Below are 14,465 nucleotides of genomic sequence, written 5' to 3' on the forward strand. Positions count from 1 at the left end.
GTCAATTATATAAGAAAAGAGAAAGGTAGCAAAAACTTCAAAGTTCATGGAAGACCTGGAATTACTTTCCTGATGATGAGATAAAGCTGGTTAAAATGATGGAAGAAGTAGAAAAACTTTGCGATAGGCTTGAACTTGCAAGCTTACTGTACTTAAGTGAAACATTCACACCACCTACAAAAGAAATAGGAATTGCTGCTCTGCCAAAACAGAAGAAATTAATGAGCAAATTAGAAAAGAGAAAGAGGAAATTGAGGCTTGTATGTGCCAAGTATCTAAGAATGCAGAGACATCAACTGTTGAAGGTGGAAATGGCAGTAAAAATTGGTCAGAAGAGAATTGATCTGCAATTGCTAATTAAAACTGTGAACCTCTTTCTTGCTGGGGCAAATTCAAGATGGGAAGTTATTGCCAAGTACATGAACACACATTCTACTTCTGGAAGTCAAAAGAACTGCCAAAGATTTTATTGGCAAAGAACCATCTCCCAAAACTTGGCCCTTATCAAAAAGATGACGTACTGTGTGGAGTAGAGCCTCAAACTGTCAATATAACACTTCAGAACAATTTGAAAATCCATGTGCAGATTTCACCTCTTGACAACAGAAGAACAGAAGCTTTTGGAATGAGCTTTGAAAATGTATCCAGTAAATATACCTGAAAGATGTAGCATGTATCAGAATTTCATTTCGTTATGGCTGAGTAATACTCCATTGTATGGATATACCACATTTTGTTTATCCATTCTTCTTTTGATAGACATTTGGATTGTTACCACCTTCCAACTATTGCGAATAATGCTGCTATGAACATTGCTGTTTAATGATCTCTTTGAGTCTCTGCTTTCAATTATTATTATTTTTTTTTTATTAATTAATTAATTTATTTATTTTTGGCTGTGTTGGGTCTTCGCTTCTGTGCCAGGGCTTTCTCCAGTTGCGGCGAGCGGGGGCCACTCCTCATCGCGGTGCACGGGCCTCTCACTATCGCGGCCTCTCTTGTTGTGGAGCACAGGCTCCAGACGTGCAGGCTCAGTAATTGTGGCTCACGGGCCCAGTTGCTCTGCGGCATGTGGGATCTTCCCAGACCAGGGCTCGAACCTGTGTCCCCTGCATTGGCAGGCGGATTCTCAACCACTGCACCACCAGGGAAGCCCTGCTTTCAATTATTTTGGGTATATACCTAGAAGTGAAATTGCTGGATCATATGGCAGTTCTGTTTTTAACTTTTTGTGGAACCACCAAACTGTTTTCCCTAGCAGCTCTTCCATTTCACATTCTCACCAGCAATGCACAAGAGTTCCAGTTTCTCCACACTGTGCCAATACTTGTTATTTTCTCTTTTTTTGGTAATAGGTATCCTAATGCATATGAAATGGTATCTTATTGTGTTTTGATTTGCATGTCCCTAATGGCTAGTGATGGTTGGGCATCTTTTCATGTGCTTATTGGCCATTTGTATATCTTCTTTGGAGACATGTCTATTCAAAACCTTTACTCATTTTTGAACTGGGTTCTGTTTTTGTTGAGTTGGAGGAGTTCTTTATATATTCTAGATATGAATCCCTTATATATATGTTTTATAAATACATATTGCTTCATTTAAAAAAACTAGTTATTTGACTGTTCTTTCTATTTCTTCTTGAGACAGTTTTTGTAAGTTTATATTTTTGATGAATTTCTTCAATTTTTCTAAAATTTGTAATTTATTGGCATAATGTTGATAATATTCTCTTACTAATCTTTGCCTTGTTATGTAATATGTCCCCTTATTCATTAACAATATTACTTATCTTCTCTGTTTTCTTAATCATTCTTGCTCACTCAATCCTCAGATTCAGAACAACCCATCCTCCTCCCAGGAGTTTATCACTTCTGTTTTTGTTGTTAATTGTTATTTGCTGGATTCCATGTTTCCCTCTATAGTTTCTCCAGGGTTAATTTTGGGAGTGGGAGTGAGAAATCATTCCCCCCAAATTGACCAATTGGCAGAAACCAGGACTCTTGACATAGAACTTAGCAATTTATTCTCATAATTGTTTTAATATGCTTCAAGTCACTAGCCATTTACTTACTGAATTAGAAATGAAAGCTTGGTTTTCTGCATTCTAGTGTAACCCGCTTTCTACTACATCTGAAAATTTTCCAGGAAACTTTTACTGTATAGTTTTGGGGAATAATTTTCAGATGAGTTGGAGGAAGCAATGAGAAGAATTGTTATTCAGGATGTTATCTGTCCAACAGGAAGGAATTGGTTGGTGAAGAAGAAGTAATAGAAAGTAATTCCTATTAGATGGCATATTCCAGGAGGGTAGGGATCTTATCTGTACTCCTAGCATCTCAAGGAGTTCCTAACATATGGTAGGCACCAATAAACTTTCTTTTTAAAAAAATATTTATTTATTTATTTATTTGACTGTGCTGGCATCTTTGTTGGTACATGCGAGATTTTCTTCGTGGCATGCGGGATCTTTTTAGTCACGGCATGCAGGATCTAGTTCCTTGACCAGGGATCAAACCCGGGCCCCCTGCATTGGGAGCCTGGAGTCTTAACCACCGGGGAAGTCCTTAAACTTTTGTTTAATAAGTGAAAAATAATCAGTGACCTCAAAGAGAGTAATGATTTTGTTTTAGAGATTGAGAGGTGGGGAGGTGTATCATAGCTAGAAGTAGGTATGAGACTAGTTATATAAGCCTGAATGTTTATAGGAATCACCTGGGAAACTGGTTGAAAATATGGATTCCTGAGTCTTACTCACAGAAATTCTAATTTAGTGGCTGAGGTGGGCAGAATAAAGATGTCCACATCCTAATCCCTGGAATTTGTGAATATGTTATGTTAAATGTCAAGGGGGAATTAAGGTTACAGGAGGAATTAAGGATGGGGAGATTATCCTGAATTATCTAAGTGCGACCAGTGTAATCACAAAGGTCCTTACAGAGTGAAGAGGGAGATGGAAGAGTCAGAACCAGGGAGCTGGCATTATGTTAAAGATTTGACTGGCCATTGGTGGCTTTGAAAAAGTTTAACATTATTTTTTTTTAAGATGGTTTGGTTAGCTGGACATGACAGTGAGTTCCTACTGGACCCTAGTGACAATGTCCTCTTTTTTTAGCCTGGTTGAACTGACCTGGTATAGCTGTAGTCAAATACTAGGATTTCAGCAATGCACCCATCAAAGACTTTATGATCTCCTCATGGAGAAATGACAGTTGGATGATAAATTAGTATTGCACAGTCTTAATGTTTTTTATACCTGTATGTGAATAATGCTGATTAAAAGATGCCAACTGACTAGATAGATAATTGAAAATAGACAGAATTGATACATAACTTTTGGCCTCCTGGGAGCTCTAATTAGCCATGAAAACATGACAACAAATAGTGTATGTGGTAACTTTGATAAGGACAAGAGTTAAGGGGAAATAATAACGAGAATAAAGAAGATGAGACTATATTGTAAAATAGAAAAAAAAACTGTATTGATTTTCACAGGCCTTTCAATGGGTGGACAGAGAACTTGAATTTTTAATGTTAACAGCAGCAGCCCCTATTGAGGGGTTGATGTGATCAGTTTTGTGTGAGGATAGAATTTTTGAATTTTTCACTCATAAACAAGTGTCTCACTATGTATTATATACCCCTTTTAAATCTCTCGTAGGACTGCATTTTTCTATTCAAGGAATATCAGACATCTTTTCACAAAACAAGGAAACAGATTTTAGAATCCTCAGGGGAAAAATCTTTTGAGGTTTCAGAAATGTATATATTTGGAAAATTTGAAGCTTTCTGCAAAAGACTGGAGAAGGTAAGCGTCGTGCAGCCACAGTTGCCACTACCAACCATACCTTTCCAGTTATTTCATACTTTATGTAGCATCATTGAGAATTATTTTTCCAGATCTCTTGTCTTACTATTGATCTGACTCATCCAGTATTACTCATAGATTACTGCATTTTATTATAACTTATTTTTTCATTCCTAATTACTATCTTCTGCCAGTCGCACAAAAGCTATTGCAGAGTTTTACTTCTCTTGAGACCTCAATTCTATCTTTACCTATAGAACTTGAACTTAAAGCCTCTGCTCTTAACCATTGTATCAGGCTGAGTAAAGGTGTGAAGTGACATATCTGCAACATCTGGCAGAACCCAGTAGTTGTGTCATATCTGGATGTGTGAGCACCTTCTCTTTCTAGGCCAGTATATATGGTCTAAACATAGACATTGTATGGGCGATGTCTTTGCTGGGCAGATATGGGTTAGAAACTTCAGCACCTTTGATTCATTCATTGATTAGGACTGGCTGGAGAGGAGTGATGTTTTTCCAGGGGATACAAGGCAGCCCGTATCAGAGGCTTCTTCTAGTCAACCTTTGCAAAGCCTACAAAGATATCATCTAGGTACCACCCTCCCTACGGCCCCACCATTCTGCCAACTCCCTAGGTCCTGATAACAGTTAGGAGTCTGCTCACCATTTGTTGGAAATTGGTGGGGGGCATTTCACAAGTTGAAGGGCATTTCCTATACATGCCAGGATAGGAAAATATGGGTGATGAACAAAACCAAGTTACTGAGTGGGGCTGTTTTTTGTTTGTTTCTTTAGCAGCTTTACTGAGATACAATCCACATACCATATAATGTATTCATTTAAAGTGTACAAGTCAATATTTTCCAATATATTCACAGGACTGTGTAACCATACCACCATCTAATTTTAGAACATTTTCATTCCCACTGAAAGAAACCCTGTGCCCATTAGTAGTGATACCCCATTCTCCCCTCTACCCAGCCCTAAGCAACTGCTAATCTACTTTCTGTTTCTATAGATTTGCCTATTCTCGACATTTCATATAAACGGAATCATACAAAATGTGGTCTTTTGTGACTGGCTTCTTTCACTTAGTATAATATTTTCAGGGTTCATCTATGTTGTAGTATTCCTTTTTATCGCTGAATAATATTCCATCATTTGGATATACCATATTTTACTTATCCATTCATTAGTTGGTGGACATTTGGGTTTTTCCACTTTTTGGCTATTACGACTAATGCTGCTATGAACACATCTGTATGTGTTTTTGTGTGAACATATGTTGTCATTTCTTTTGAGTATATGCGTAGGAGTGGAAATGCTGGGTCAGATAATAACTCCATGTTTACCTTTATTGAGGAAGTGCCAAACTGTTTTTCAAAGTAGTTGCATCATTTTATAGTCTCATAAGCAATGTATGAGGGTTCCAATTTCTCTGCATCCTTGTAACACTTATTATCTGTCTTTTGAATTTAGCCATCCTAGTGGGTGTGAAGTGACATCTCATTGCAGTTTTGATTTGCATTTCCCTGATGACTAATGGTGTTGAGCATCTTTTTAAATGCTTATTGTCCATTCGTATTTCTTCTTTGGAGAAATTTCTATTTAAATTTTTTGCACATTTTAAATTTAGTTATTTGTGTTTTCAGAGTTCAGTTTATAAGAGTTCTTTATATATTCTGGGTCTTAAGTCCCTTATCAGATATGATTTTCAAATATTTTCTCTCTTTCTATAGGTTATCTTTTCACTTTCTTGATTGTGTTCTTTGAAGCAGGAAGTTTTGTTTTGTTTTGTTTTAATATTTATTTATTTATTTATTTATTTTGGCTGCGCTGAGTCTTAGTTGTGGCCCGTGGGATCTTCGTTGCAGCATGCTGGCTCTTAGTTGCAGCATACGGACTTCTTAGTTGCGGCATACGTGCAGGATCTAGTTCCCCGACCAGGGATCGAACCTGGGCCCCTGCATTGGGAGGATGGAGTCTTGCCTACTGGACCACCAGGGAATTCCCTGAAGCAGGAAGTTTTAAATTTTGATGAAGTCCAATTTATCAAGTATTTCTTTTGTTGCTTGTGCTTTTGGTGCTGCATCTGGGAAGATGTTGTGTGAGGCTGTTTTGTGAACAGTGAGGATTTCTTGGGGACAAATGTCCAATTAGAATGATATTGGCATGGGTCAAATGAATAATAAGCCCCATTGGTCAGGACCTGTTCCACAGAAATGTTTAACATTTCTGAAACCATTAGAATGTAAACCTGGAGGTGCGTCCTGGTTACTGTTAATTTTTCCAGGAGTGAGGGCCCTTGCTAACTTGGGTGCAGTTTTACATTTGGTAGAGTTTCCGGGCTGGACCTTAATTATTAGCCCGTGTGCAGTAAAGATCTTTGGTGGCAGGTCTAATGCTGGGCATAATGAACATCCATCTGTAAAGCAGCAGCCCAAGCATTCCTGATGCTAGAGGGAGTGGGTAATAATGGCGAGCTACATTAGCTTCTCCCACTGCCTTACCTCTGGAGAAGCCCTGCCTGTAGTCTTAAGGATACAACTTCATGCCACAAAGGCTCAGCAATCAGAGCCAACGCAGCACTCCCTAGGGGCCTTACTTGAAGTGCATCCTGGTTACTAGGTTATTCCAACTCCCCTGTGCTAAGAATTCCTTGGCTGACTGGCATCTCTCCCAGGTGTAATTGGTGGATGTTGGTGTCCAGATTCATAAAGATGGGGTTACCCTGAAATGTGGCCAGAATTTTTATAATCCTCTAGAGATAGTTACTGAACTGCCTTGGTGGGCTTCCCCTGCTGAGTGGGCACAGCAGGGACCACTGTTGGACCACCCCTATGAGCTCTTAAATAGTTGAAGAGGAGAGACAGAAGGGCAGGCTAAGCCAGAGCCTGTTAGGGAAAGCTCAGATTCAGATGTCAGGATGACCAAGTGCGAAAGTCAAAGGACAATTAGGATTGAGCTTGGTGTTGGAGAACCAAGACCTCAGAGTTGGGCAGAGATGTTGGGGTTCTTTAAGGAACAAGTGAGGAGGAAAGTGCTAGTGTGTCAGCTTAGGGTGCCTGAAATGCATCTTTTTTGGTAGGTGGAGACTTGGTGCATTGAGTGTTAGCCTGCCCTAAAGAACCAGGATTAAGTGTGTATAATATCCCTTGTTTCTTCTTCCTGTTCCTGCCATGTAAATTTTGGTGAATATTGGTTTCCCAATATTGGTGAATTTGGTTTCCCAGAGCTCTGTCTTTAGTTTTCTTCTCACCCTGAACACTTGTGGGAGAGAAGCGAAGAGAGTGGGAAGCTTTGAGCATTGTTTTCCAGAGCAGGAATCAAAATGGGGAATCACTGATGAATATTAAGGAACTGAGTAGCCTGTGGACATGAAAGACTTTTTTTTTGGTGAAGTAGGTGGTGTTGGTACGTTGAGATGGAGCCAGCTGTTTCTGAAATAAAGTTCATTGTGAGGATTTTCCAGGGTTCTTTAGGGGTCAGAAGTGACTGCGGTCATCTTTCAGGACTGTGGGACCTTTCCTTTACCTGAATGTGGAATTATGCTAGTGTTACATATCAGAACTATGGTGAGGGCCAGAAAAATGGTAACACTTTTGAATCCAGTGATCCAGTGAAACGATTTTCAGAACATTCTCAAGAACAAAAAGCTGAAACTATTTAGACATCTGCAAGGACTTTTACTCACTGTCCCTCACCACCCCACCTCCTCTTGGAAGACAAGGTGATCAGATTCTGAGAAAGGCTCTAAACTCTCTCTACTTATGGCAGAACATCTTCTGTCTTAAATAGCCTAAGAGTAGTAATGACTGGAACAGAGATTTGTCTTCTGTTTTATCTCCTCTGGTTGGTTTTACCTTAAATGATTCTAAAGCCTGTTTATTGGCTGGTTTTTTAAAAATCATTGATTCATTAAGAGTTAATTCTAGGGAAGGGTGCTAATTTCTAACTTTTAAACTAAAGTAACACTTTTCTTTTTAAGATTACAGAAATGATAACTATTGTGCAAACATATTCAGCCTTGAGCAATTCTCCCATAGAGGGAATAGACATTATGGCAATAAAATTCAAAAATATATATCAAGGGGTTAAGAAAAAGCAGTATGATATTTTGGATCCAAGAAGGACAGAATTTGACATGGATTTCTTAGATTTCACGGCAAAAATCAAGGCCTTAGAGGTAAGTAATTATACATACTTTTGATTTAGTAAAGCTGAAATGTAATCAATAGTACTGAAATTCACATATTTACTATTTATTACAAATTACTCTTGCAAATTGATCAAAAATATTTGCCAGCGTGAATAATTTTCTAACCAGTCCACAAAATATTTTCTATCTTTTTTTTTTAATGAAAAATGAGCTTATTCAATAAAAGATATCAGTAACTAACCAGAAGCCCAAAGGGCTTATTGTAGCTGGGTTTATTTTTAATGTGCATTAAAAAATATATTTGATTTTTGTTGTGCCAAGGACTAGTGTCACTTTTCCAGTGTAAGAGAGAAATTTGTAGGCCTTGTTCTTTGTTCAGTGTGAGAAGATTTGAGAGCAGATTAGGACGATGGAACACTCTTCCCTTGGCACTGCGCTTTATGGCCACGTTCTCTCTGCAGCTTAGAGGACGACTCTGAAAAGACCCTCCTCCTGTCGTAGCTGAAGGGACACCAGAGGGATGAGACTGTAACAGGTTTCCTTCTCACCTTTTGGGTTAATATGACCTCAGTTACTCTCTTACTGAAAACTGTTAACCCAGGTGTAGCCCCAGGGAATGGTCTCCTCTTTGCTGCAGAATGTCTTGGAGACACAGAGAGGGACAAGAATGTACCCTGTCCACTTCCTGAGTCTTAAATCCTTGACAAGAAGGTGAGGAGAATGATGTATTTTTTCTCATTTTTTTTTAAAGACTCTCTAAAAATTATATTACATGTAATTTGTGCAATATAAATTAAAAAGATCCTAAAATTCTAGCAACAACACTTTTTCTTTTTGACACAGATTTCCTTTCAGTTTTTGAAAGTTAGACTCTGATAGGAAGATATATTTTACTTTTTACTTTTAGTGTTTGGTTTTGGGAGTTATATCTTGATAGCGGTGGGAATTTGTGTTTTTTAAAAAACGTATTGCTTAAATTATTTTTATGATTCATTAATAAGATTATATGTTATAAAACCTTTACTGTGGTCTTAGATACAAGTTTAGCTTTCAGTAAATTTAGAGGCCATATTAAGTTTTTAGTATTTAAAAAGATATGTCAGTGTTTTAACTTTTCTTCCTTTTCCAATGTTTGATTAATGGGTGTAGTATGTATTTGTAGACAGTACCAATATAATCTATAAGTGAAAGTTATTTGCGGAGTGCTTCAGTTCCATCAGTTGGGCACCAGGAGTTTGAAGTTCACTGCTTGGGATGGTGGGAGTCTTGGAAGAACGTTTTGGGCTTCTTATTCCTCCTTAGCGTGACAAAGAGGTTTCTGAGAGCAGCAGTGTTAGAAAATGACACCTGTTCACCCTGGGTGTCTATAGTGTCATTACACTGCTCTACCGACATGCTAAGAAATCCTAAATCTCCCAAAAAAACGTACTTTGTAAGGGACTTTCACTCCTTTCATAAATTCTCTAGGTCAACATCCAATAAATAATGAGCAGCAAATGCAAACCACATATATAATTTTAATTTTTTAGTAGCCATGTGCATAAAAGTAAAAAGAAGTAGGTGATATTAATTTTAATGATATACTTTATTCAACCCAGCATATTCAAAATATTATCATTTTAACATGTCACTAATAAAAACCATTATGAGATATTTTATATTCTTTTTTCATACTGTCTTTGAAGTTTTGTGTGTATTTTACATTTATAGCACATCTCACTTAGAAGTAGTGACATTTTAAGCGCTCAGTAGAAACATGTGGCCAGTGGCCACCATACCAGACAATGAGGTTCTAGATGCTTAGATGGTAGATGTATTTAAGGCTCGTATTTTGATTCTGTAGGAGAATCATTCATTGTTGTTAAACAAAACTAATCTTCTCCTTAACTCAAAAAATCATTCAAACATTACTATTGCATTTCAGGTACAAATACAGGCATTTATGAACAGTACTTTTGGAAAAATTTTGTCTTCTCAGCAGGCTCTTCAGCTGCTTCAAAGGTATTTATAATGCATTAAGCAGTATAGTTTCTAGGTGGGATAACTTTATATCTGAAAATAACAATTTCAAAAAAATTTTGGAAATCTCTCCTATGTAAACTTTAAAACTTATAAACAGTAATCTTCCAATTACCATTAAATAGACTGGTGAAAATTGAAATATGGTATGATATTTTTCATTTTCATTTTCATTTTTCATTGCATTTTTCTGTAGTAGAAAGTCTTTCAATAAGGAAATGATTTCATATTTTCCCCCAGCTATGTAATATGTTAAGGTTAATTTCGTAAGTGTTATTGGAAAGGGAACAAATAATGTTTAATTCTGCATACTGAAAGGATTTCTAACAGTGAAATTATCTAAGAATAGTAGGTCCTCAAACTTTCTGTTTTTCCTCCTGAGTGCTTCTGCAGCTTCCTTTCCTTCTAGTCCTGACAGCGGTGCTCCCCTAAAGGGCAGGAAAGCCTGGATTAGAAGGATGGGCTGGACCAGAGGCCGTTTTCTTCCAGCTCAGGGAGGGCTCACTCCCCATGTTAGGGACCGTTTTGAAATTCTCCCCTGAGAGCTAGTGGATCTGGGTTTGGGTCTGACTTTGGGTTTGGGTCTGACTTTCCCATCTCTCTAATGCTGGATCATACCTGTGAAACCTTACCTCATGAGACCATCATAAGAGTCGAAACAGACATAAAATGATTTTGATGAGTGACAGTACTGTACAAACAGATGGCAGTACCATTTTCTTGGCGACTTCTCTGTCTCTGTCTCTCTCTTTTTACCTATGGTATGCTGGTGTCAACTCATTTTATTATCAGAAAGTTATGGTTCTAGTACTTCCTATGCATAACTTAGTCTCTTAGTGGAAGTGACATTTGGCTGACAAAATCATTATATCATTATGCCTATTTGGGATGACGTGAGCAGTAATATTGGCAGGGGGACAGTCAATGAGCTCCCCTCCATCTTTGCTAAGCCAGCTCCCCACTCATCTTTTTAATCTCAGTTCAGATGTCAGTTTTTCAGGGAAGTCTTTCTTGACTTCCCAGACTTGGCTGGGTTCCCCTGTTACATGCATTTCTGGCACCCTTGTAATTTAAATAATTATTTATGTCACTCCTGACCGATCTCTACCTTTTCCATAAGGTAATCATTGGCTCCAAGAGGGCTGGAACCACACCTGTCTTGTCCATCACTGTAACCTAGGGCAATGCATGAGGCCTGGTGTGAATATTTGTCAAATGAGTGAATGGATTTTTAGGATTGCAGCAATTCTTAAGTGTGTTTCTCATTTATTTTTAAATTACTCACCCTCAATTGCTTTTAGATTCCAAAAACTGAACATTCCCTGTCTTCAATTAGAAATAAACCACACCATTGAGCTTATTCTTCAGTATTATGTGGCTGAACTTGAAGCTACTAAGAAGGCAAGTATCATATTTATAAGTAGAATGGTACTTCAGTACAAAAAGAAAAAATATTCTGGTAGTATTTGCCATCATTATCTTGTGCCAAGCTTATCAGACAAATCCTCTCACTGCTGAGTATCTCTGATGCTCCTCTCTCTATGGGAGAAGGTGCTGACAGTGTGTGTCCCTGGATAGCCAGATCACACCCCTTTGCTCTTAAGAACTGTTTTTTTATGACAGCATTCATGTATGCATGGGAAAGCCCGTTTAAGTTAATATTTTTCGGTATCAAAATATGGGCTCTGGAGAATATTATGACAGATATAATGTAGCTGTGTGCTCCTGCTTTATTTTTTAATTTTTTTTTAAGATAAGTGATTTATTAGAGCATCCCTCGTGGCGCAGTGGTTAAGAATCCACCTGCCAGTGCAGGGGACACGGGTCCGGGGAGATCCCACATGCCGCGGACCACGCATGCAACTAAGCCTGTGTGCCACAACTACTGAGCCTGTGCTCTAGAGCCTGTGAACCACAACTACTGAGCCCACGTGCCACAACTACTGAAGCCCACGCGCCTAGAGCCCGTGCTCCATAGCAAGAGAAGCCACTGCAATGAGAAGCCCGCGCACCACAACGAAGAGTAGCCCCCACTCACCGCAACTAGAGAAAGCCCGCGCGCAGCAACGAAGACCCGACACAGCCAAAAATAAAATAAATAAATTTATAAAAAAGAAAAGAAGCGATTTATTAGAATAGGACGCTTGTGAGGCTTACAAGTGGGCGGGCCAGAGGGTGCCGCGCACAGAGAACTTAGTGGGCAACAGTTTTATAATTAAAGGAAAAGTTGGGAGTGGGAGAAGACCACCTTCTTCCTCATTTTTTTTTTAAATTTTACTTAAAAAAATTTTTTTTTATTGGGGTATAGTTGATTTACAATGTTGTATTAGTTTCAGGTGTACAGCAAAGTGAAACAGTTATACATATACATATATCCACTCTTTTTTTTTCTTGATTCTCTTCCCAGAAAGGCCACTACAGAGTACTGAGTAGAGTTCCCTGTGCTATACAGCAGGTTCTTATTAGTTATCTATTTTATGTATAGTAGTGTGTATATGTCAACCCCAAGCTCCAGCATTTGAATACATCCTTAAAATTGGGGATAAAAGGCAGAAAAAAATGTATACACGTAATGGGAAGTAAGGGTTAAGAGAGAATTAAGTGTTGTATATTGTAATCATCATAGTTTTTGAGCCTCAGGTTGATATCTCTGGAGTGCATTTACGTATTTATTGACTACCTCTTGTGTATAAAACATGTGAATAATGGTAAAACATCAATACAAATATAGCTATGTATATTTTTGCCTTTTCCATTGTATTGAATTTCAAACATTAATGCCAGACCTTTAATTACAGCTTTATCATTCTCAAAAAGATGACCCACCTCTTGCTCGCAACATGCCTCCTATAGCAGGAAAGATCCTTTGGGTGAGGCAGCTCTATCGCCGGATAAGTGAGCCCATCAACTATTTTTTTGTAAGCCAGTAGTTAAATTTACAGTATGCGGATCATGGTGGTTTTTAACACAAGAAATATATTTTATCCTGTAACATTTGTGTCCAGTAAAGTAGCTAGAGCTAATTCTTTTACTGGGCAAAGGAAATTTAGTTTACAAATATGCTTGAGAGAGACTAAGCCAATTCTTTCATGTTTGGTAGATAATCCCATTTAATTATAGTTAATCTCTAAGGGGACGAATCTTAAAAATTTATGACGCTTAATAAACAGGACACTCTCTTTTGTAAAATAATTGTTTTGAAAATAATAGAACACAGGCCTAGTACTGAAACTTACTTCTATGTGTGGATGGATAGGTCACTGATATATGTTAGTGAAGGTTAGGATGCACTCAGAGTATATTCCTGTGTATTGGACCGAGACCAAGAGCAGAGTATAATAGAGTACATTCATCCTCTGTGTCCTTAAGACTATTAGATTTCTGAAAAACACCAGGATAGTCTTAAGCCTTGTTGGCATTCTGAAATTGCCAGTTTGTCTTCTCTTTGTTTTTTGTTGTTGTTGTTCTTTTCTGTTTGTTTTGCTTTTTTTGCTTTGTTTTTTAAAAAGACAGAGTAGCAAAGCAGAGTTGGTTTGCCTGGTGTTATGTTTTAGGCCTAAACATGGAACAAAATAGCTACAAAACAATAGTCCTGCAAATAATTTTATTATTTAAGCATTATCAAATATTAAGTTTTTGTTGTTTCCGTTTGGCTGCTATCATTTATTTTATTGTTCTCAATATTAAAAAAAAATTAAAACGGTGACCTTAGACAAGAGGCCAGGATGGGGACTCAATTGTTTATTGACTTTATAGTGACAGAGCAGAGATTGTCCTGTTTTTGATAATATGTGAATCAAAACAAAAAAATGTTCAATTTCTTCATAAAGAAATTTGGTTTCTGTTCTTTAATATACATTTACTTTTTTTTTTTTTTTTTAATTTGGCGGGGAGGGAGGGAGAGGGAGGGAGGGAGGGAATCTATACTTACTTTTTTTTTTGGTGCTGGAATTTAGGAATTTGCCCTGATATTCACAGTTCAAGGAAAATCAGTTCATTGTATCTTGCCCAGAAAAATGGGGAGGGAACAGAGAATTGGAGGTGGAGATTTTCAGTGCCTGGGACCGGCTGTAGGCCTAGAGACCTCTCTTTTTAAATCCTTTATTTCCTTTTCCAGTTTCCCCTTTCTACTGATCAGGTTTCCCTACTTCCATCTCTAGCTTGTCTGGCCTTCCTCATCTCTGATTTTTGTCTGAGGTAAAATCTAAATGGGTAGTATCATTATTTGATGTCATTTAAAATGTAAATAGCTTTACGGTTTGGATAAGAAAACAATCAGCAGACTTTTAAAAATAAATCTTTGTTTTTCCCTTAAAAAACAGAAAAACTCGGAAATTTTGTCAAGTGCGGAAGGCAAAGCTGTCATTCGTCAGTATAATAAAATTTCCTACGTTCTGGTGGAATTTGAGGTGGTCTATCATACAGCCTGGATCAAAGAGATCTCACAGTTACAGTATGGTGTGTGTAAGACTGCAGT

General features: G+C 37.8%; 1 protein-coding gene and 1 pseudogene across 2 annotated transcripts in view; both read left to right on the forward strand.

Moving 5' to 3' along the window:
* DNAH8 (dynein axonemal heavy chain 8) overlaps positions 1 to 14,465 on the forward strand; it is a 329,846-nt gene that overhangs the window by 36,254 nt on the left and 279,127 nt on the right. Inside the window, exons 12-17 of the mRNA XM_082347906.1 lie at positions 3,662 to 3,808; positions 7,799 to 7,996; positions 9,894 to 9,970; positions 11,290 to 11,389; positions 12,787 to 12,906; positions 14,311 to 14,446. Of these exons, the coding sequence (XP_082204032.1) occupies positions 3,662 to 3,808; positions 7,799 to 7,996; positions 9,894 to 9,970; positions 11,290 to 11,389; positions 12,787 to 12,906; positions 14,311 to 14,446 (778 nt within the window). The remainder of the gene's footprint in view (positions 1 to 3,661; positions 3,809 to 7,798; positions 7,997 to 9,893; positions 9,971 to 11,289; positions 11,390 to 12,786; positions 12,907 to 14,310; positions 14,447 to 14,465) is intronic.
* LOC309607357 (dnaJ homolog subfamily C member 2 pseudogene) lies at positions 30 to 825 on the forward strand (annotated as a pseudogene). The gene has a single exon. The product of its transcript is annotated as a dnaJ homolog subfamily C member 2 pseudogene (transcript).

Source organism: Balaenoptera borealis (assembly GCF_965194805.1).
Source record: "Balaenoptera borealis genome assembly, chromosome: 12".
Classification (NCBI taxonomy): domain Eukaryota; kingdom Metazoa; phylum Chordata; class Mammalia; order Artiodactyla; family Balaenopteridae; genus Balaenoptera; species Balaenoptera borealis.